We start from the raw sequence: 21561 nt of genomic DNA, 5'->3' as shown, positions 1-21561 counted from the left end.
ATTGAAAAAACTTTTAGCATGAAAAATGAATATTGAAAATAATACTAAAGATGTGTACACTCACATGTAATCAAGGTGTAAGGTCATTACATATCAACTTTCTTAACCATATGAAATCAACATTCATAAAAACAAAAAGTACATTTCTAAACACTTGTAATATGTGTTTTAAAAAGATTTCTTTATCAGCTCTTATATGTCATTGACTCTAATACAAATAATCTAAAAATGGCCAAATATCATCAAATATTTGTTCTGTTCTGGCTAATATATTGGTCTATCATTATTCTGTGGCATAGTGTTTTTACAGTTGTCAGTTGTTTATCTGATTTGTTGTTATGCAGTTGTCAGTGTGAGCTAACTTTGTAGGCTGCTCTCCCACGGTTTGGCCTGCATGAGGATTTCCTCAAAGCATTTGCAACGTCTTATTGCAATGCATCTCGACAGCTGCATGAAGTGACCCATACACCTCACAAATTGTCTGAGAGGAACACTAATTTTTAGTATACACTCTTGTCCATACTAGTTGCCCTCCTAGTCACTGGTTAAATTGGCAAAATTTTTGTTGAACATTGTAACATGTTCCTTATTGTGCCAGATTTATAAGTGCACTTTGTATAAGAATTGATAGATTTGAAGGAAATATAACCACTTGAATACTGAGACTTGAGACTTGAGACTCCTGAGGGAAAAACCTCCAAAAAGTGGGCTCAAAAATGGGGTCTGGAGTGCAATGTTTAGCTTTTCATGATCCGACCAATTCCCATTCGTAAAAGCATTCTTGCCCTACATTTTATCCTCTTATTGAATATACACTTTCACTCTGAATTTTATGGTTTAAAGTCAAATTTATAAATATACTATCAGTCAAACAATGGAATTTATTTTTATTTTTTTTTAAAGAATGCTCACCAATTAAAAAAAAATACAGTAAAAACAGTTATAATGTGATATATATTTGAAAGAGTATACATTTAAAAAAGAAGATGGTCTGTTTGCATAGTGGGATGTGAACACCTACACTTTTATTTTCATGCTCGCTGCTTGATGAGATTTGAAGGTCTTTCGCTTTATCGTCATGAAGCGTGACACAGGACGCCGTTTCATTCTGCAGTCTTGCTCTATCTGCACTCTACACTGAAGAGTGTCAGGAATGAGGACAGATACATCACACACTCAGCTCTCTTCATGCATGTGCTGTTATCTGAGCATGCTGCGATTTGTGTGTGCGTATGTGCAGTGTCAATTGACAGCTTTTCTCTATGGCTTAAAACACTGCACTCACTCGCCACCCTGCAGGCAAGGCGCATTATAAAGACAAACAATGACGTGGGTGTGTGTGTGTTTAAAACAATCCGTGTATGTGCTCATCCGACTGTTGGCTGCAAAGGGAACATTCCTGACTGGATAACTGCATAATCTCCAATAATTTTTCCTCATGTTTTACTTGTCATATGGATAATGTAGGCCAGCTAGATACAGATCATGGCTTGTATAAGTTGTACTTGTCCTATATCCTGATATACATTCACATTAATTTGCAATCATAATTATGGCAAATTAGCATTAGAGATCTGTATATTTGCCCTTCTTACTGACTGTAATTGGTCTCGTTGTGTGTATATGCTAGCCTGTGTTCCTGTAAGGCTTGTGCTGGGCTTCTGCTAATGCTGACTGATGATCAGCCCTGATAAAAACCCATTTCCATTCCGTACTGGGCTGCGGGATAGGACATTTCCTCAATCTGATGATCTGAGCTGTCTGTCAACCACAGAGTCAGTGTAATGGAGGCAAGCTAGTAAGAGCTGTGCATGTAAATCTCACTCCCCTAGTGACTGATGCTAGAGACTGCGATCTTTAGTGTCCTTGTTAGCGCGCCTGCCTCCCATGGCAGAGACGCTGATTCAGATCTCACTCGGAATGGGTCAAGTAGGACCAGTTACATTTGGTGCCGTGACCCATAGAGGAGTGAGGTTTAGGGGGGTGAGTGTAATGGAGGCAAGCTAATAAGAGCTGTGCGTGTAAACCTCACTCCCCAGGCCTCAAGAGGCACTCTGGCGACCGATGCTAGAGACTGCGATCTTTTTTAGCGTCCTTGTTAGCGCGCCTGCCTCCCATCCCAGAGATCAGAACAGGAGTAGGACAGATGGGACCATTTACATCAGGACAGATCTCTGTGTGGTGTTGCTGTGTTTCATCCTCTCAGGTTCTTTGGAAATGTAGCTGGCTTCTCAAGTGATGCATCAGTTGAGTTCCGTGTTCTCTCTGAAAACAATCCTATTTTCTAAATCTATACACGGGACCGCTGGCCATACCTTGACAGGATATTGAACAAATCATTTTGTATTGAGTTTTACGTATATACTCTATAAAATGCTGCATAACATCCACTGGTAAATCAATGGACCTGGTGTCAGATAAATCAATTATGTCTTTAGTAGCTAGAGTTGACAAATATAGCTTTAAAAATCTTTATATTTTTAAGATTTTGGTAACACTTTACAATAAGGTTCATTAATTAATCATTAGTTAATGTATTAACTGACATGAACTACAGAAAATACAGTTGTTCATTGTTTGTTCAAGTTAGTTCAGTGTTTAACTAATGTTAAGATTTTAATAAAGTATTAGTAAATGTTGAAATTAATATTAACCAAGATTAATAAATGCTGTGGAAGTGCAGTTCATTATTAGTTCATGTTAAATATTGTACAAAGTCGATTCCAAAAAAGTTGGGACACTGTACAAATTGTGAATAAAAACAGAATACAATGATGTGGAAGTTTCAAATTTCAATATTTTATTCAGAATACAACATAGATGACATATCAAATGTTTAAACTGAGAAAAAAATAAGTTGATTTTAAATTTCATGGCATCAAAACATCTCAAAAAAGTTGGGACAAGGCCATGTTTACCACTGTGTGGCATCCCCTCTTCTTTTTATAACAGTCTGCAAACGTCTGGGGACTGAGGAGACAAGTTGCTCAAGTTTAGGAATAGGAATGTTGTCCCATTCTTGTCTAATACAGGCTTCTAGTTTCTCAACTGTCTTAGGTCTTCTTTGTCGCATCTTCCTCTTTATGATGCGCCAAATGTTTTCTATGGGTGAAAGATCTGGACTGCAGGCTGGCCATTTCAGTACCCGGATCCTTCTATGCAGCCATGATGTTGTAATTGATGCAGTATGTGGGCTGGCATTGTCATGTTGGAAAATGCAAGGTCTTCCCTGAAAGAGACGACGTCTGGATGGGAGCATATGTTGTTCTAGAACTTGGATATACCTTTCGGCATTGATGGTGCCTTTCCAGGTGTGTAAGCTGCCCATGCCACACACGCACTCATGCAACCCCATACCATCAGAGATGCAGGCTTCTGAACTGAGCTCTGATAACAACTTGAGTTGTCCTTGTCCTCTTTAGTCCGGATGACATGGCATCCCAGTTTTCCAAAAAGAACTTCAAATTTTGATTTGTCTGACCACAGAACAGTTTTCCACCTTGCCACAGTCCATTTTAAATGAGCCTTGGCCCAGAGAAAACGCCTGCGCTTCTGGATCATGTTTAGATATGGCTTCTTTTTTGACCTAGCATGATGTGGATTGTGTTCACTGACAATGTTTTCTGGAAGTATTCCTGAGCCCATGTTGTGATTTCCATTACAGTAGCATTCCTGTATGTGATGCAGTGCCGTCTAAGGGACCGAAGATCACGGGCATCCAGTATGTTTTCCGGCCTTGACCCTTACGCACAGAGATTGTTCCAGATTCTCTGAATCTTTGGATGATATTATGCACTCTAGATGATGACAACTTCAAACTCTTTGCAATTTTTCTCTGAGAAACTCATTTCTGATATTGCTCCACTATTTTTCACCGCAGTATTGGGGGAATTGGTGATCCTCTGCCCATCTTGACTTCTGAGAGACACTGCCACTCTGAGAGGCTCTTTTTATACCCAGTCATGTTGCCAATTGACCTAATAAGTTGCAAATTGGTCTTCCAGCTGTTCCTTATATGTACATTTAACTTTTCCGGCCTCTTATTGCTACCTGTCCCAACTTTTTTGGAATGTGTAGCTCTCATGAAATCCAAAATGAGCCAATATTTGGCATGACATTTCAAAATGTCTCACTTTAAACTTTTTTTTATATGTTATCTATATTCTATTGTGAATAAAATATAAGTTTATAAGATTTGTAAATTATTGCATTCCTTTTTTATTCACAATTTGTACAGTGTCCCAACTTGGAATCGGGTTTACTAATGTTAACTAATGAACCTTATTGTAAAGTGTTACTAAGATTTTTGATGATATTCGACAGTACTTTTACATAATTTATTAATCAGAATATAGTAATCCATTTTACATTGTATAAATTAACATTTGCTAATATATTATGAATGAAACTAAAAACTAAAAGCATAAGAAATTGTTACATGAAATAAAATAAATGTGAAATAAAATATAAAAAACTTAAAGTACATAAACATTTTGTGTGCTGATCCAAAAGAAGCATTGATTTAATTATGGAGTGAATCATTGAAACAGACAGTCTAAACTAATTCACAGAAATGAATCAAACTTAATGGAAATTTCAGTTTCTACTACTGAAATTAAAAAAAAAAAGATCTCTGTCTGAACACTTGCTCACAAGGTGCTCAAGGAAACATTGTGAAACTACTGTAATGATACAGTCTTAATTGCCACATAAAAAAACACATTAAAAATGTAGCTGCAAGCAGCAATTAATGGGGCCAAGCACAAAAAAGGCATGATAAGTTATGCAAGCATGGCTGGGAGCATTAGAACAACTGCAACAATAAGTAATTAAAGACAATTTTAGATTATTTTTGGCAAAGCGTGTGAAAATTGTGAATAGAATAGAATTTGTAAAATACAGCCTTTTACAACAAATTTGAAAAAGGACAAAAAAAAAGAAAAAAAAAAGGACGAAAAATGGACGATATGGAAAATGCTGCACTGAATCAAACAAGACAAGTTTTATGATATTTGGGCAAACTGTTCAAAAGTTAGAAGCAAAAATAGCAATTTTTTATATCTCCCAACCAGTAGGTGTCACTGTGTGAAACCTTGCAAGTAGCCTCAGGTCATGCTTGCAATGACATGTACCAATACTGCGGCTGTGTTCGAAATTGCCTCCTATACCTTCATTCACTATTCCTTACATTACTCCACTAATATAGTCCACTTGAAGGAGTGAATGAAAACAATTGGGTGATAGTTTGCATAGTTTGTGCTTGCTGTATAATAATCATTGGAACCTTAGCAAACTGGCAGCTCCAGTATTAATGAAAAGATTTATTTGGTCATGGAAACTAGCATGTATAAACCTTAATTAAACAATTTAATAATCAATTAGAAAGGAATTAATACCTGTATGATATTATGCTGTAGCCACATTGGATCAGCGGTTTGAAAAGTGGATGGATGGATGGATGGATGGATGATTCAGCTGTGGGTGCTATCTTCTGTTCAGACATGGGAATTCATTCGACATGCGACTCCCACAATTTGTTATGGTTATTCTGTAGCAGTTATGCATACATTGGTTGTACACTTGTTGAAAACGTCCACTATTTCGAACACCACTACAAATGGATGTGCCCACAAATAGTGCCCAATTTAAGGGTGTAGGGGCTATTTCACACAGCCCATGTCTCAATACCCTAAAGCATTGTGAAGATATAGCCTCACATTCATTTTGACATGCTCTTCGTCAAATCCGTTTGCGTGTTATACAAAGACGTTTGGGTCTTTCAAAAAGCTTTTAATAACTGCCAGCATGGTCTGAAAATGATATGAGGCAATTTTGGTGAAGAAACAGACGAAACGTCTAGGATGAGTTTGAAAAAGTAATTTTTGGAAAATTCAAAAATGACCCTTACGGTTCAAAGGTTATTAGCATAAACGTAAGTGCAAATTAGGACAATTGGTGGTGCTAGAGGGAATAAGTTAGAGATAGCAAATTTGCTGTGGTTAATGTTCAGACTATTCTCTATCCATGAGCATCATTTCATCATTTTCCTGCAAGTGGTTCTATGGGCTGCCATAGATTCAAGAGCAGAAGAAGAGGAAGGAGGAGGAATAATAATAAGAGGAACACTAACAGATACAATAGGTGCCTAATTATTGCAATGCTCATGGTTTCATTTCATTATATATTGCCAGCAAAATTATCTTGAATATATAATAATTATTCAATTTATCTTGTACAGTCTTACTTTCTAATGAACAAAAAGACTTCATGCAGGTTTTGTTGAGGCCTTTCCAGAACATGCTGTGTGATTCCTAGTGATACAGAGAGCAAGACAGAGAGAGATAGAAAGAGAGGCAGACAGACAGAGAGAGAGAGATGTTCAAAGGAAACTCCCACACACTGCAGAGGTAGAGCCCACATTACTTAGAGAGAGGGTGACATTTCTACATGCTATAGTATCTAGACAGAAGCCAGGGACTGATATTGCTAGAAAAAACTGAGAGACTAAAGGAGTATGACATGATTAATGATTAACCCGAATGAAATACTTACACCTTCATTTGTATTTATTTTTTTTCACTGCCTCCAATGATTAACAGTCTTGTATTTAAAGGTGAAGTGTGTAATTTCCAACCTGATCTCATGGGTTACGAGGTGTCAATTTCGTAGGATGTAAATCATACAAAAACTTACGATTATTAGAAAAAAGTAAGCACGAAGGTCCACCCCCTAACCCCACCCCTAAACATACCCGTCACTGGGACGTAAGCAGATTGTACAAAAGCGTACCAGTATGATTATTCGAAAGCATATGAATTAGCCACCTGTTTGCCAAAACGTCAAATAGTTTTGCTATGAGATTGTGTTGGTAATTTATGCACCAATATCATCACCGAACGAAATTTTAAATCATGACTGCTTTCAAACAGATTTCTTGAACACTCCCCTTAGCTGCCATTGGTCAAACTAACAGATAGTCCCGCCCCAAACTCATACCATGGGTTGAGCCGATGCAGCTGTTGCTAAGATGTTCAAACAAACAGCATCAGATTTAATTGAGACACAAGATGCACATACTGCCTGAGTAGGTACTACATTTAATGAAGAACTTGTGACCAAAAGTATGAATGTGTTGTAGGAATTAAATCTGGATGTACTAAATCCCCCATGTTGTGATTATTATGTGACATAATAGGTCATCTGGGTACTTTCCACCTACTGTTTTAGGAAAATGGCGAATTCAAACATACTTATTTCATATGAACATGAAGGTTTTGAAAATTGATCCCCAGTTTTAGTTATGTAGATCCTAGACTAATGGTATGTACATTAACTGGTTGTGTGAATGGATTCAGATGCAGACACTGTGCTGGTGTGTGTTCATGTGTGTGTCGGGTGTGTCAGGACTACAGCACTGCAGCAGACCCACCCTCTGTCTCTCTCTCTTTCTCTCTTTCTCTCTCTCTCTCTCTCTCTCTTGCTGTCTCTCTCTTCAGTGTGTAAATATCTGGACACTGAACTGTTGGCACAGACCACACCTTTTTCCCAGATCTACGTTTACATGCTCATTTGCACTTGTATCAGCCCTGTGTTAAATTAATGAACTAGTGTTTTTATGACTCCTGATCTTTTTATTTTACCTCATTCATATTTTCATATTCAGAAAAAAAAAATGTTTTAGTGTTTCAGCCACTGAGACCTGTTAATATAGAAATGCACTCACAGGTAGAACACACTAAAGCATGTAAAGCATGTATGTGGAGTATGTGTGGTATTGCACTAGGATAGACTAGGATGTTGTTGTTAAATGCTATGTCATTACAGCTAACAGTGTTGGAATTGCATGTGCATGTGGCTGGATGATCACATACTAGGAGCTTCTAGAAATGTTCCTTCATTTCATGTTTGTAATAAGAATTTGTATTTCTGGCAAACATGGATTGATCTGTTGATTGTTTTTTTTTTTGTTTTTTTCATGATATCTAGGCTACCATGCACATTAAACAACATACAATTATTTCATTTTTTATTAGAATCATACAGACAAACAATCCATTCATTTTTATCCATTCATTTTTTTACATTATTTTAAAGAATATTTTAAGAACACTTTGCCCTCAAATTCTGCACTGTGAAATTATACATACATTTTTTTTTCTAAAAAAATACAGTTATATACAATTGTGTAAGTACATATGGTAATAATATGGTATTGCTTTACTGAATTTAAGCTAAATTGCCATGAAAATAATATCACAGTGGTTAATTCCTTTTGGAAAATGCAGTTTTGACCTGGTGTGACTCAGTTTCATATATATATATATATATATATATATATGCAATATGCAAATGCAATTTTGACACGGTGTGAGTCAATTTTATATATATATATATATATATATATATATATATATATATATATATATATATATATATATATATATATATATATATATATATATAAAAATTACTCACACCGTGTCAAAATTGCATTGTTGAGAAACAAAACATTCACATTGGTGTAAAAGTAACATTTTATTATACATTCAGAGTGCAAAATATCGGTAAAAAAACTAAACTAAGCATTTACAAACATTATAAACACTATAAACATGTGTGTTAGTTCCCCTAACTCCAAAATAAATACTTTAAACTTCTTTTAAGAACAATATAGGGGTGAATCTCATTTCTTTGTGAGATTCAAAATTTCACTGGTTCACCAAATGCACCTGCAAAACCACATTTCCAAAAGGGGGGAAAAAATATGTTGAGGAGAATGGAAAAGACCAGCACACTCGTGTAATTCCAGTATGAATATTCAGGTTTATAGTGTGTCTTCACTCAGCCTGGATGAAATCATCCATTACTGCTCCTCATGCTTTTCACTTCATGTGTGAATGTCTCTGGAATCCCGCTCTCAGGGCAACACTGCTTCAAGCTCTGTGACATTTCCTTGCTGTTCTTTCTCGGGCCCTCTTTTACATGACTACAGCTAGTTTATTTACTGTTTATTTGTGTTTCTGTTATGACAAATCTCAGATAGCCAGATAGCCAATCAAACACAGGAGAGGCAGCTGGAATCTTGGCAATGACCTGCTGGACGATCAGCCATTAGTGTAGAGATCTGAGGTGCACTTCACTTCTGTTTTTTAGAGTTAGATTTACTGAAGAAGACATGAGTGGAAATCTCTGCACATTGCTATGTGGTTGCTAGGGCACTGCTATGTCCATCAATCTCTTTCTTTTACCTTATTATCTCTTGGTTTTTGCTTAAATGCAGTAAAGATGCTATAGGTTGGATTTTGTTATCTGTTCTTTTTCGAGGACTTCTTTCTCCCTCTTGAAAATTGGAAGTGTCAGCACATTGTGTTATTGGTACTGCTTGATAAGTCAGGGTTTGTGAAGAAGACGATCTGATTGTTATTTCTCTCTCTTGCAGACTGACAGTAATGCCAGTTACCTCAGAGCGGCCCGAGCTGGAAACCTTGAGAAAGCCCTTGATTACATAAAGTCTGGCGTGGACATCAACATCTGCAACCAGGTCTTACATCTTTCTTTTTGTAAAATTAACATTTAAATTTGATATTTAGCATCATAAAATATGTTTGTAGGCACTGTACATTACAATTCAAAAATTTGGGGTCAATAAGACATTTGTTTTAAAATATATTAATACTTTTATTCTGCAAGGATGCATTAAATTGATCAATATTGACAGTAAAGACATCTATAATGTTACAAAAAAATTCAATTTCAAATAAACGCTGTACTTTTTAACATTTATTTATCAAATAATTCTTAAAAAAAAAAAAACATGAAGCAAGGCTTCCACAAAAATGTTAAGCATCACAATTGTTAATATTAAAAAATGTTTCTTGATCACCAAATTATCATATTAGAATTATTTCTAAAGGATAATATGACACTGAATACTGGAGTAATGATGCTGAAAATTATTTTTTTTAATACAAAAAATAATAATTTTAAAATTTATTAGAATTATTATAAAAATTATAAAAACTAGGAGTGGATCCCTCGAGACTTTCCAAAGTTTAATGACATAAACCTTTAAATGACATTTTCTGTCTCTGATATGCCTCATATTGACCCTGAATAATGTATATAAACAGCAAAAATATATTTTAACGTTTTTCTCTGAATGCAGAATGGGTTGAACGCTCTTCATCTAGCCTCTAAAGAAGGACATGTGGAGGTTGTGGCTGAGCTTATTAAACTTGGTGCCACCGTGGATGCGGCAACAAAGGTAACACCCACATCACCAGATCTGATACTATGACACACAAGTAAAACATGTCTAGTACAGTCTAAGCATATGAATTAAAGATGACTAGTGTGTTACTCAGCTGTGCATGAATTCATAGACATGACTTTGCTGCATCAGCAAGTCTTCAAAGTCACTGTTGCCTGATGTTCAGGTTGACTTTGAGCCTCTACCAAGGGCTGGATCTGCTCATTTATGTAAAGGATTTTCAAGAGGAAGATTTCTGTAGAGGTTTTAGAAACTCTCCCATCTTAAAAGTGGATTCTTCAAAGTGATATTTATGTAGAGACAGAAATAGTGAAGAAGCATTCCAAAAGACAGCTGGTCTAGGAAAAAACATTTTGTCACTGTTCACATTGAGTCAACCTGCTCTGTCGTGTTCTTCTGATTCTAGAAAGGAAACACCGCTCTGCACATAGCATCACTCGCTGGACAGGTGGATGTCGTGAAGGAACTTGTGACTCATGGAGCGAATATCAACGCCCAGTCTCAGGTAAAGTCAGCATGTGTGGCCTTTAATTTACTTTAAATACATCCTCAAACACAGTTGCAAATGCTTGGCCTCCCCATCGCAAGCTTGTGATTTCGTTACTGTGCTATAATCTTGAGTAGCCAGACTGATGGCAGAAGGTCTGGAGCTTTTATTGGCCAAGGGGCCATCTGACTGACATGTAAAGCAACCAATCACAGTTCGCTTTGTTCAGCGGAACGTTTAGGGGTGTAAAAATGTTGATGTCTCTACAATAACAGACTGGCGTGCAACCAGCAAATCATTCATTCAAGAATGTTCAAAAATTTACTTCAGCAATGCCACATGAGTTTCCATGAGGGTGTTACCTTCAAACTTTAGTTACCTTCATAAATTGATGCCATTGAACCTAGTGTTTGTGAAGCTAGTTTCAAAAAAGTACAGTAGCTTGCCAAGCTACTTGTAATTTAAAAGTTGGCTACAAATGGTAAAGTAGCAAATTTTCCAACAAAATCATTGCCAAATATTTAAAAAAATTTAAGCATATTCTGATCTGAACCTGCTAATAACTATGCTAGCTAATCTTAGCTAACTTATGGTTATCTACATAATTAGCATCAGCAAAAAAGAAATGAAAGCAAAAAGTAGCTAACTACTTTGAAGCTACATAAAGGAAGAATGCAGGTAGTACTACTTTTAGTTAGTGTTAGTTTCCACCATTAATTAAACAGATTTTTTTTTTTTTTCCAGGTAGTTAACCATGCACACAACTAACTTTGACTAACTTATTAAGCAAGATTGTCTTCAAACTGCTCGGCCATGACAGTGGTTGTACTGAAAGAGTGAAACAACCATAAAAGTCAGTTTATGCTAATAATGCAACATGAACTAGCATTCTGTTATGAATATTATGAATTTTAATTGAAGTTCAAATACTCAAGTTCCAAGTTTGTGCTCAAATATCTTTAAAAGAATTCAGAAGTGCTGCATTACATATAACCTACTTACAGTATGTCTCCATTCTGAGGAGAAACTGTTGGGATTTGAGAGCTGGTATGGTGGATAGTTTCAGTAGTGTGTGTGTTTTTGCCTTGTCACTGAAAGTACCCTCAGGGAGTCCAAAATTAAACTCATGTACACGTGTGCGAGAGACTAGAGACAGACTTTGTTTTATCTCAAGAACTTATCACAAGTCCAGCCTGGTTCTGCTTTCTCACACTGCAGTGCTTAAAATAGAGACACTCACTGAATGAGGAGGCTGATTATGAATTGCTAAATATTTACAAGAAGTTTGCTACAGAGGGTTGCTAGAGCAGTATATTTTTGCAAGGGTTTTCTTTTTGCACTGTAGTGTAAAAATGATCTATGTTTTTTGTGCACTCCACATTTCTAAGTATTCTTCTTCTTGTTTTATGGCGGATCCCAGACACATTACCGCCACCCAAATGGACCATTGACACTCTACCTATAATCTCCTGATTTACCTTATTCCACCAACATACATAAAATCACCCTTAATTCTTATACCTGCCTAGAGGCTGAAGCTTCATCCGGCGCTGCGTGTTCAGCTTATCCATTTCCACCCTCAGCCCCCACAAAGGAAAAAAAAAAAATTCTAAGTATTAGCAAGCTAGTTACCTTTATGGTTGAGTCATTTCGGCTATGTTATGTTAATAGTGCTAATACCCTAATACCCAAGCCTATACTGAATACACACTCTCAGAACTCTACAGAAATCTCTGCAGATTAACACAGAATTAGATTTTTTAATTACGTTCTCAACCACTAAGAAAAAAATAATACTCTTATTTCTAACACGTTTGAACATGAGCCATTCCACATATTTTCCAACAAATTCACTGTAGAAAATGTGAAAAATTCTGAAGATTCTGTCTGGGTGTTACCATTGCGTGTAGTTGAGAGAGCACAGACACAGACTTCAAATTTAAATGGGGTTTATTCACTAAAGCAGGGCGGCGGCGGCGGCGGCGGCGGCGGCGGCGGCTGCTGCTGCTGCTATAACAACAACATTAGATAAATAGAACGGACAGGAAGTGCTAGGAGTGAGTCCAACTTAAAGGGAGTGCTAATGACAATGGACAGGTGCAGGGAATCCAGGGAGGCTGATGAGGAAGTGCAAACAGGTGTGGAGCAGGGAGGATTCTGGGAAACGGAGTCCGGGACAGGCACAATTGTAACACTGGGCCTGCTAATAACTATGTTAGCTAATCGTAGCTAACTTATAGTTAGCTAGATAACCAACATTGCCAAAAAAATCAAACGTTTGAAAATTGCAACATTTTTTATCTAGTATCATACATTTAACATAATATTGTCTACTACTTAAGTTATTAAGTTAAGCTAACTAAGCTAACATGCCTACATAAAAAACTTCATTACCCAAATTTGGAGGTCAGTATTTAGTTTTAGTTAAAAGTTAAAAACAAAGTGGCGAACATTTTGTTGCGTTTATTGTTTTGACAATATTGACTAAGTCAAAAAACTAAAAATTAGTCAAAATGAATGGTTTATATATTAGTAAAAACATTTGTGTTTAAATTTATTTATAGGTGAATGCATTTCCTATTCCTGTCATTCCAATTCAACTTCCTGTGGGTGTGGCCAATTCAATTCACATTCACACTCATGAATTGAAAAGCCAGTTGTTAAATTCTAAAGTTCACACAACACTGGTATCAATTGACCAGACATATTGCATATTTCAAGTTTAAAGGGTTAGTTCACCTAAAAATTATAATTCTGTCATTAATTACTCACCCTCAAGTCGTTCCAAACCCGTAAGACCTTCGTTCATCTAAAATCCGATGACGACTTTATTTAACAATATCTAGTGATGGGTGATTTCATGAAGCTTTGAAGATTTACTAATCTTTTGTTTCGAATCAGTGGTTCGGAGCATGTATCAAGCTGCCAAAGTCACGTGATTTCAGTAAACGAGGTTTTGTTACGTCATAAGTGTTTTGAAATTACAATGGTTCACCACTGGGGGACGTGACTTTGGCAGTTTGATACACGCTCTGAACCACTGATTCAAAACAAAAGATTCTTAAAGCTTCGAAGCTTCATGAAGTAGTGTTTTGATATCGCCCATCACTAGATTTTGTTAAATAAAGTCGTTATTTAGTTTTTTTGCCGCACAGAAAGTATTCTTGTTGCTTCATAACATTAAGGTTGAACAACTGTAGTCACATGAACTGTTTTAAATACGTCTTTAGTAGCTTTCTGGGCATTGAAAGTGTTAATTATCTTGCTGGCAATAGAGGCCTCTCTGAGCCATCGGATTTTATCAAAACTATCTTAATTTGTGTTCCGAAGATGAACAAAGGTCTTACGGGTGTGGAATGACATGAGGGTGAGTAATTAATGACAGAAGTTTCATTTTTGGGTGAACTAACCCTTTAAAGGTATTTCAAATAAGATTCTAAATTTGTTAAAGAGATTATCACCACTGCAGTACAATCCTGCAGATAAGACTACTGTATGTCAGAGGCAATGCTGTGATCTAATCTTGTATTTGAGTCAATAAATCATACAGAATGATCTTTTTTGACAATCTAAAATAGCAGAAAGGTTTCTGTGATGTGTAGGTTTAGTGGAGGGTGATAGAATATTCAGTTTGTACAGTATAAAAAACATTTAGTCTATGTGTGTAATTGTTTGGCTGCTTGATAAAGTTAAAGAGAACATGAATGAAACATTTCTAAGTGTGCTCTTGTTCCTGCTACAGAATGGCTTCACACCACTTTACATGGCTGCCCAGGAGAACCACCTGGATGTAGTCAAATTCCTCCTGGATAACGGATCCAGTCAGAGCATTGCCACAGAGGTGAGCGGGACCTTCTGTTCCTATCCATTCATCACTGACATCACTCCATTTCCCAGTACTGTGTATGAAGCATCATACTTATAGGTCTATCTAGCAATGATACATATAAAACCTGACTCAGAATGCCCAGTGACCTTGCTATCCTTTTCAAGGCAGCAGGCAGACACTAGTTGCGCAGTGAGGGTATTGAATGCCCGGCTTGAAGTGTGTGTGCGTGCATGACAGAGCAGGGTGCCAGACGTCACTGTCCTTGAGAATGTACCAGGCCCTTGTGTCTCTTAGACAGTGATTATGCATCCAAGAACATTTTCATGTTTGAAGAGCTGTTTGCATGTTAATGATCCATGTTGGTGAGAATGAAGATCTGTCTGAAATTCAACCACAAAAAGATGCATTACAGCATTTTGATGTCAAGCTGCTCTTTGAGAATTATTAACTATTTTTATGTTGCTTTTATTTAACATTCTGCCATTGTACAATCATATATTTATATGTTGTTTTTTTCTCACTATATGATTGATATTTTATATTCTTGTATGAATATTTTCTTTTTATTTAAGTGTTAATATGATTTCCTACAGTTCAATTTATTTAGAAGTAGCTCATCTAAAAGCATAAACTCTGAAAATGCTATTCTTTAGTGGGGTTTTCCACACAAGAGAGATTCTGTCTGATCTCACCTATTCTGATATGGTGATACACCACAATGTATTGAATCATGACATATGTATGGCAATGTGTTTTGTTTTTGTCAATACTCAGCCCTATTATTTACCAAGAAAGAAATAATTGATGAAGAACTGTATAAATATAATGCACAATCAAGGAATCTGGAGTCAGTTACTGCACTTACAGAATACTCTACCATGACTACTGAGCAGAAAAAAAAAAAAATCTATTTTGTTTTGTGATTGTAATGCCATTACAGTTTTCAGATTCAGTTGAATGCTAGTGTAGTTAAGATTATGATATGGAACATTAATGCTGTTAATGAAGTCACACTACATCACCCCTGCTGGTATAGTAAATAATGATGATCATTTATGGATGTATGTCCAAAGGGTAGCAAGCCCTGCTTTTGGAGGGCTACCATCCGTCTGAGTTTAGCTCCAACCCTGATCAAACACACATAATCAAGGTGTTCAGGATTAAAAGGTAGGTGTGTTGGAGCAGGGTTAGAGTTGAAGTCTACAAGAAGGTAGCCTTCCAGAAGCAGAGTTGGCTACCCCGTTAGAACAGGGCTGGGAAACTCTGGACCTCAAGATCCACTTTCCAACAGAATTGATCTCCAGCCCTGTAGCTTTATAGTAATCCTGAAGACCTTAGACCTTGATTAGCTTGTTCAGGTGTGTTTAATTAGGGTTGGAGCTAAGCTCTGTGGGAAAGTGGACCTAGAGGACCAGAGTTGCCCACCCCTTAGAATCAAGAAATTTCAAGCTTCTGTCATTTATCCTTGAGTGCTTATAACATATCCGTGAACAAAAAATGAAAGTCTATCTACCTTGGCTGCAGATATGCTATTTTGTTGCTCAGACTACATATTTTTTGGATATTCATCTTGCAGGACAGGGGTGTCCAATCCTGCTCTTGGTGGGCCACCTTCTATCAGATTTTAGCTGAAGTCTACAAGAAAGTGGATTTCAACACATAGGATTTAACACCCCTGTTTTGGGACTTTCTTCTTACTATCAGTGATCTGGATGTTGCTAGTCAGATCCGCTCTAATATTGTAATCACAGGAGACAATGTGTAGCTCCTGGAGGGCCAGTGTCCTGCATGCTTCAGCTTCAACCTGTCCAAACACACTTGTCTGAAAGGCTGTGTTTGAAATCACACCTGATATCCTTATTCATTATTGCCTACATCTCTACGATAATATAGTCCTCTTAAAGGAGTAAATGAAAACGAGTGAGTGAATTCGGACACTGAGTGTGCCAGAAGAGCTGCCACTTTTGCATAGTTTTGACTTGCTGTTTAATAATTATGTGAAACTCAGCAAACTGGCAGATCCTGTAGTAAGATGAAAAGATTTATCTTGGACTCTGTCATGGCAACTATGTATAAACCTTCATTAAACAACTTAATTATCAATTAAAAAGGAATTTACCTGTTTGATATTATGCTGTACCCACATTGGACCAGCGGTTTGGAAAATGGACGGATGCACGCTATCTTCTGGTCAGACGCAGGAATTCATTCGGCCCGCTACTCTCACAGTGCAGGGTATTCTCTAGCTGTTGAGAGTGTATTGGTTGTACATTCGATATTGTGGTGCATTGTGGGATTGAATGAATGCACTCGATAACGTCCACTATGGTTTCGGACGCCACTACAAATGGCTGTCCCCTGAAATAGTGCCTTATTTAAGGATATAGGGGGTGATTTAGGACACAGCCAAAGTTTCTAGCAAACTAAAGACCTTGGTAAGCTGGTTCACGTGTGTTTGATCAGGGCTGGAGCGAAATTCTGCAGGATAGTGTCCTTCCAGAAGCAGGACTGGACACCCCGGATTTAAAAGAGCAGGTCTGGGCTACTCTGGGCCTCAAGATTCACTTTTCTGCAACGTTTGGCTCTAACCATTATCAAACTCACCTACAGTACCTGTAGCTTTCAGGTAATCCTGAAGACCTTGATTCACTTGTTCAAGTATGTTTGATTAGGGCTGGAGCCAAGCTTTCTGCAGGAAAGTGGATCTTGAAATTCAGAGTTGCCGACTGCTTTCAAAGATCATGCTGAATCGTAACAAATGTAAAAACTTCCTCTTCAAGAAAAATTTAATTTTATATTGTAAAGTTGTTGATAATGAGCCCAGAGTTCTCTAGTGTACCTTTAAATTTACATCTCTTTGTACTACTTAAGGATTCTTGTGTTGTGTGTCTGTAGGATGGCTTTACTCCACTGGCCGTAGCTCTTCAGCAAGGACATGATCAGGTGGTATCTCTGCTCCTGGAGAACGACACCAAGGGGAAGGTGCGACTACCTGCCCTGCACATCGCCGCCCGTAAAGATGACACCAAAGCAGCAGCGTTACTTCTGCAGAATGATCACAATGCAGATGTTGAATCCAAGGTACCTCCATCAATGTACAACCAAGTCTTTCCATCAGTTTACATTTAGAACTTGATGGTGCTTTCCATTCAAACACATAGGATGATTGTTATATTTTGGAATTAATGCAATGTAAAAATAAATAAATAAATGAAAAAACACATCTAAACAGACTTTGTGGTGGCTAAAGTAAGTCAATGGTGCATGAAGGGAGATGCTCATTGTAAATTTACTTACAATCTTCTTCAATCACAAGTCAGTTTGCACCATCCAGTTAAACCCTTGTGGTGTTGTGTGATGTGTGGTTTGTTGCTCTCCCTCACCGTGTAGCCACCGTACAGCTTGGTGCTCCCATTGTGACTTTGTGAACACTAATCAGACCATTCTCTCTCCTCCCGCTCTGGTGGTCTCTCTAGATGATGGTCAATAGAACGACAGAGGTATACACATACAAACGCTACACACCTCACAAAGCGCCCACATCACGCTGCTGCAGTGGCTGCTGCCCCATCCCCTCCTGCCCCTGCTCTTTGCTTTTTTGTCTCAATAGAATGGCGCTTCTATTACTAATGGGCAACAGAAAAATAGCATGGAGAGGAAACACTCTGGTTTAGCCGGTCGAGGTCTGCAGCTGAGAGAAGTACTTTTATTAAAAAAGTAATTTTCAATAAAAGGAGGGCATGTTGTGTTTTGGGTTTTTTGAATTGATGAAGTCAAGAAGTCAACCTTCCAGTGGCCTGCCTGATGTTTCTGTATGCTAAATTGGGATAGTTTTGCCGCAGCAACAACAACAATGAAAAATCAGTTCTGCTTAAAGGCAGGAACACACCAACTAGTGGCGACGAAAGCAGACTGCGGGGTTGGCTCACGTCAGCAGCGTCTGGGTCCAAAGTTGCCCTGACACACCAAACTGACGCTCGACAGCCGACGGCCAAGTAGCACGTCCGTTCTGCGCCGGCGCAAGATGAAATGCTTTTCTGTACCAGCAGGTGGCAGTAGCTGAACAGCCAATCAGAATGATCAGATGGCCCGACGGACCGACGAGCTATGGTCTTGCTGATAAAGTCAAGTGATTACTTATTTAGTAAAGCTGTTTGATCAGAGGACACTGTAAAACTCAATAATTTCAGAATACTTAAAACATTTGAGGAAACTTGTTACCTCAAAACATTTAAAGGGTTAGCTCACCCAAAAATGAAATTAAGTACTCACCCTCATGTCGTCCCAAACCCATAAGACCTTTGTTTGTCTTCAAAACACAAATTAAGATATTTTTCATGAAATCCGAGGGTATCAGATCCACACATAGGCAGCAACGACATTGCACCTTTTGAGGTACCAAAGGTATCGTTAAAACCGTCAACGTGACTAAATAACACTTAATTTCAGCATTTATACAGTCTGATGCAAAGCATGCTAGGAATTAGGGTCCCACTTTATATTAAGTGGACTTAACTACTATTTACTTACATTTAAATTAATCATTTGATACAATGCACTTATTGTGTACATACATGTTTTTACATTGTACTTGTATTTTAAAAACACCTGCATGTAATTACATCTGTAATTAATTTCTGTAATTACATTTATAATTAAACTGTTGACTCATCCTTTACACCTGACCCCTACCCTTAAACCTACCCATACCACCAAAACTTTCCTTTCCTTTCCTTCAAAGCTAACCTTACCCGTATCCCACCTCAATAGCAGCAAAAGTATTTTGCAATTCAATATGAACCCTATAAGTACATTGTACTTATTTTTTGATGTAAGTACATAGTAGTTAAGGCCACTTAATATAAAGTTGGACCGGAATTAGAAATCTGCTGAAACTCAACTAAATCATATTAAGTTCAGCTTACTACGATGAAATTTTGAGTTCACACAACTTTTTTAGTACAATGAACTTTCATTATTATTTGAGTGAAACAAAGTCAATGAATTTAATTAATTTCACTGTATTTACAGTAGTTAAGAAGCCTGCACAACAGTACCCAAAACACAACATATTCTTGTGACCAGCAGGGTGTGCAACATTTTATACTCATGTTAAAACCAGTTTGCTTTAGAAAATTGCATTATGCTTCGATTGCTTTAAACTGTAAATCTAAGTGCCCTTTGGACCCAAACCTAGATATTTAGTACTGTCCTGCAGATGAAGGTAGTGTGGAGACAGACTCCTCAGCTGCAGAACGCTCGTCCCGTTTCATGCATGACATTCCCCTCCGTGCAGGTGCCAGCAGAAAGAGCCTCTTCTCTTCTCTTCTCTTCTCTTCTCTTCTCTTCTCTTCTCTTCTCTTCTCTTCTCTTCTCTTCTCTTCTCTTCTCTTCTCTTCTCTTCTCTTCTCTTCTCTTCTCTTCTCTTCTCTTCTCTTCTCTTTTCTCTCTCTTCACAGTCAGCATGGCTTCCAGATTTGTTCCAGCAGTCCTACAATTTGTTTCTACCGATTGTCCTACCGATTTCTTAATAGCTTTGATTTGCACTGCATGACATGTAACTTAAATACAGTATTAACCACTGACAACACTGGGAATAATAGTCTAATGTTCTTCTAAAGCTGCTGCTTAACTGCACTGTCAAATTTACAGTGGCCTACTGACTAAGTGTGCTATATATAAAATTCAATAAAACAATTTAAAATAATTTAAACTGTATTTATGATAATAGTTAGGCAAGTAAGACTTATTTTTAATGGTTTTGAACAGCACGTTGCATGTTTGCACACTTGACGTCATGGGTCCACCTTCACTAAAGCTTTGTATGTATGTTAATTCAACTGTTGGCTGAAGGTTGCTGTTATTGAGGCTTCGTCTTCGTACATCTGAGGAAAGCACATTCTTTAAATGGAAAAGCTCTCACACCTATTGTAACCACAGCATAGTTTATGAGATTAAGAGATTGAGAGATTAATGTAAACTTAATGTTCAGCCCAAAGCATAAGAATGAATCAGCTGGATTGAGTTGGTGTGAGGGAACAAGTGAAGGATGTGTCTTCCCTCAGTGTTGTGCTAAGGTCATCCGTGTAAGTCTGTCAGAGATTTACTGCACCACGCCTGTCCTGGTGTCGTCTTTTCACATGTAGAGGATGAGGTCAGGTCAGGTGACAAGGGGTCAAGGCCTTCAGAGTTCTGTATGTGACATTTTGACCACTGTGCTCTATTTCTCTCTGTCCCTCTCCAGAGTGGCTTCACCCCTCTCCACATAGCAGCTCACTACGGCAACATCAATGTAGCGACCCTGCTCCTGAACCGCGGGGCTGCCGTAGACTTCAAGGCGAGGGTAAGGACACAAACTCCAGCTGTGGTTTTCTGTAAAAGTGGAGTGGATGGCTATGAATGAACTACACTATGGTCAGAACAGAGTCATTCTATGTATGCAGTGCCTTTTTTGTCCCTGAGGAAATCATTTTAGGTCATATTTAAAGCATGGACTAAAATAGCTACCAAAAGGTATTTTGTTATATATTTACATGATACTTAATGCAATTTTTTCACAAATGAAGTATGTGCAAAATTAGATCTCTGTTTAAATAAAATGTGTTCACCAGGTTACAATCATGTTACCAACATGCATTTCAACTGTGATAATCAGATTTTTTTTCTTGAGCACCAAATCAGCATATTAGAATGATTTATGAAGGGTCATAAATGCAGCCTTGGTGAGCAGAGACATCTTTCAAAAACATTAAACAGTAGTGAACTGTAGTGTACATTTTAAACTAGACCTTTATAAAGGCTTTTTTTAAATTTTTTTTTTTTTTATATTGGGCACTTTTATGATTCATTTATTTATTATGAATCCAGTCCCACTCCACTGCCAGGTTTTCCATTTTCCACTCCCTGCTTGCTACTGCTGGTGAAAGAAACCCCACTCTGAGTTATTGTGGTGTGAGAGAAAATGCTAAGTGTTTA

The 21561-nt window shown here is 37.5% G+C and overlaps 1 protein-coding gene across 32 annotated transcripts in view; it reads left to right on the top strand.

The window, feature by feature from the left end:
• LOC137008250 (ankyrin-3-like) overlaps nt 1-21561 on the top strand; it is a 206718-nt gene that overhangs the window by 106648 nt on the left and 78509 nt on the right. For 25 of the 32 annotated variants that reach the window (XR_010892786.1, XR_010892787.1, XR_010892785.1 and 22 more), the window contains exons 2-8: nt 9440-9541; nt 10166-10264; nt 10677-10775; nt 14500-14598; nt 17482-17667; nt 18063-18086; nt 20831-20929. Coding sequence is in view for 29 of the 32 variants with exons in the window: in XM_067370184.1 (XP_067226285.1) it covers nt 9440-9541; nt 10166-10264; nt 10677-10775; nt 14500-14598; nt 17482-17667; nt 18063-18086; nt 20831-20929 (708 nt within the window). In the remaining 3 variants the exon portion in view is untranslated. The remainder of the gene's footprint in view (nt 1-9439; nt 9542-10165; nt 10265-10676; nt 10776-14499; nt 14599-17481; nt 17668-18062; nt 18087-20830; nt 20930-21561) is intronic. The other 7 variants (XM_067370194.1, XM_067370199.1, XM_067370207.1 and 4 more) reach the window with 1 other exon arrangement.

The sequence above is a fragment of the Chanodichthys erythropterus genome, chromosome 19 (genome assembly GCF_024489055.1).
Source record: "Chanodichthys erythropterus isolate Z2021 chromosome 19, ASM2448905v1, whole genome shotgun sequence".
NCBI classification, from domain to species: Eukaryota; Metazoa; Chordata; class Actinopteri; order Cypriniformes; family Xenocyprididae; genus Chanodichthys; species Chanodichthys erythropterus.
The sequence above is the reverse complement of the archived record's forward strand: the minus strand, read 5'-3'. Positions and strand labels throughout refer to the sequence as shown.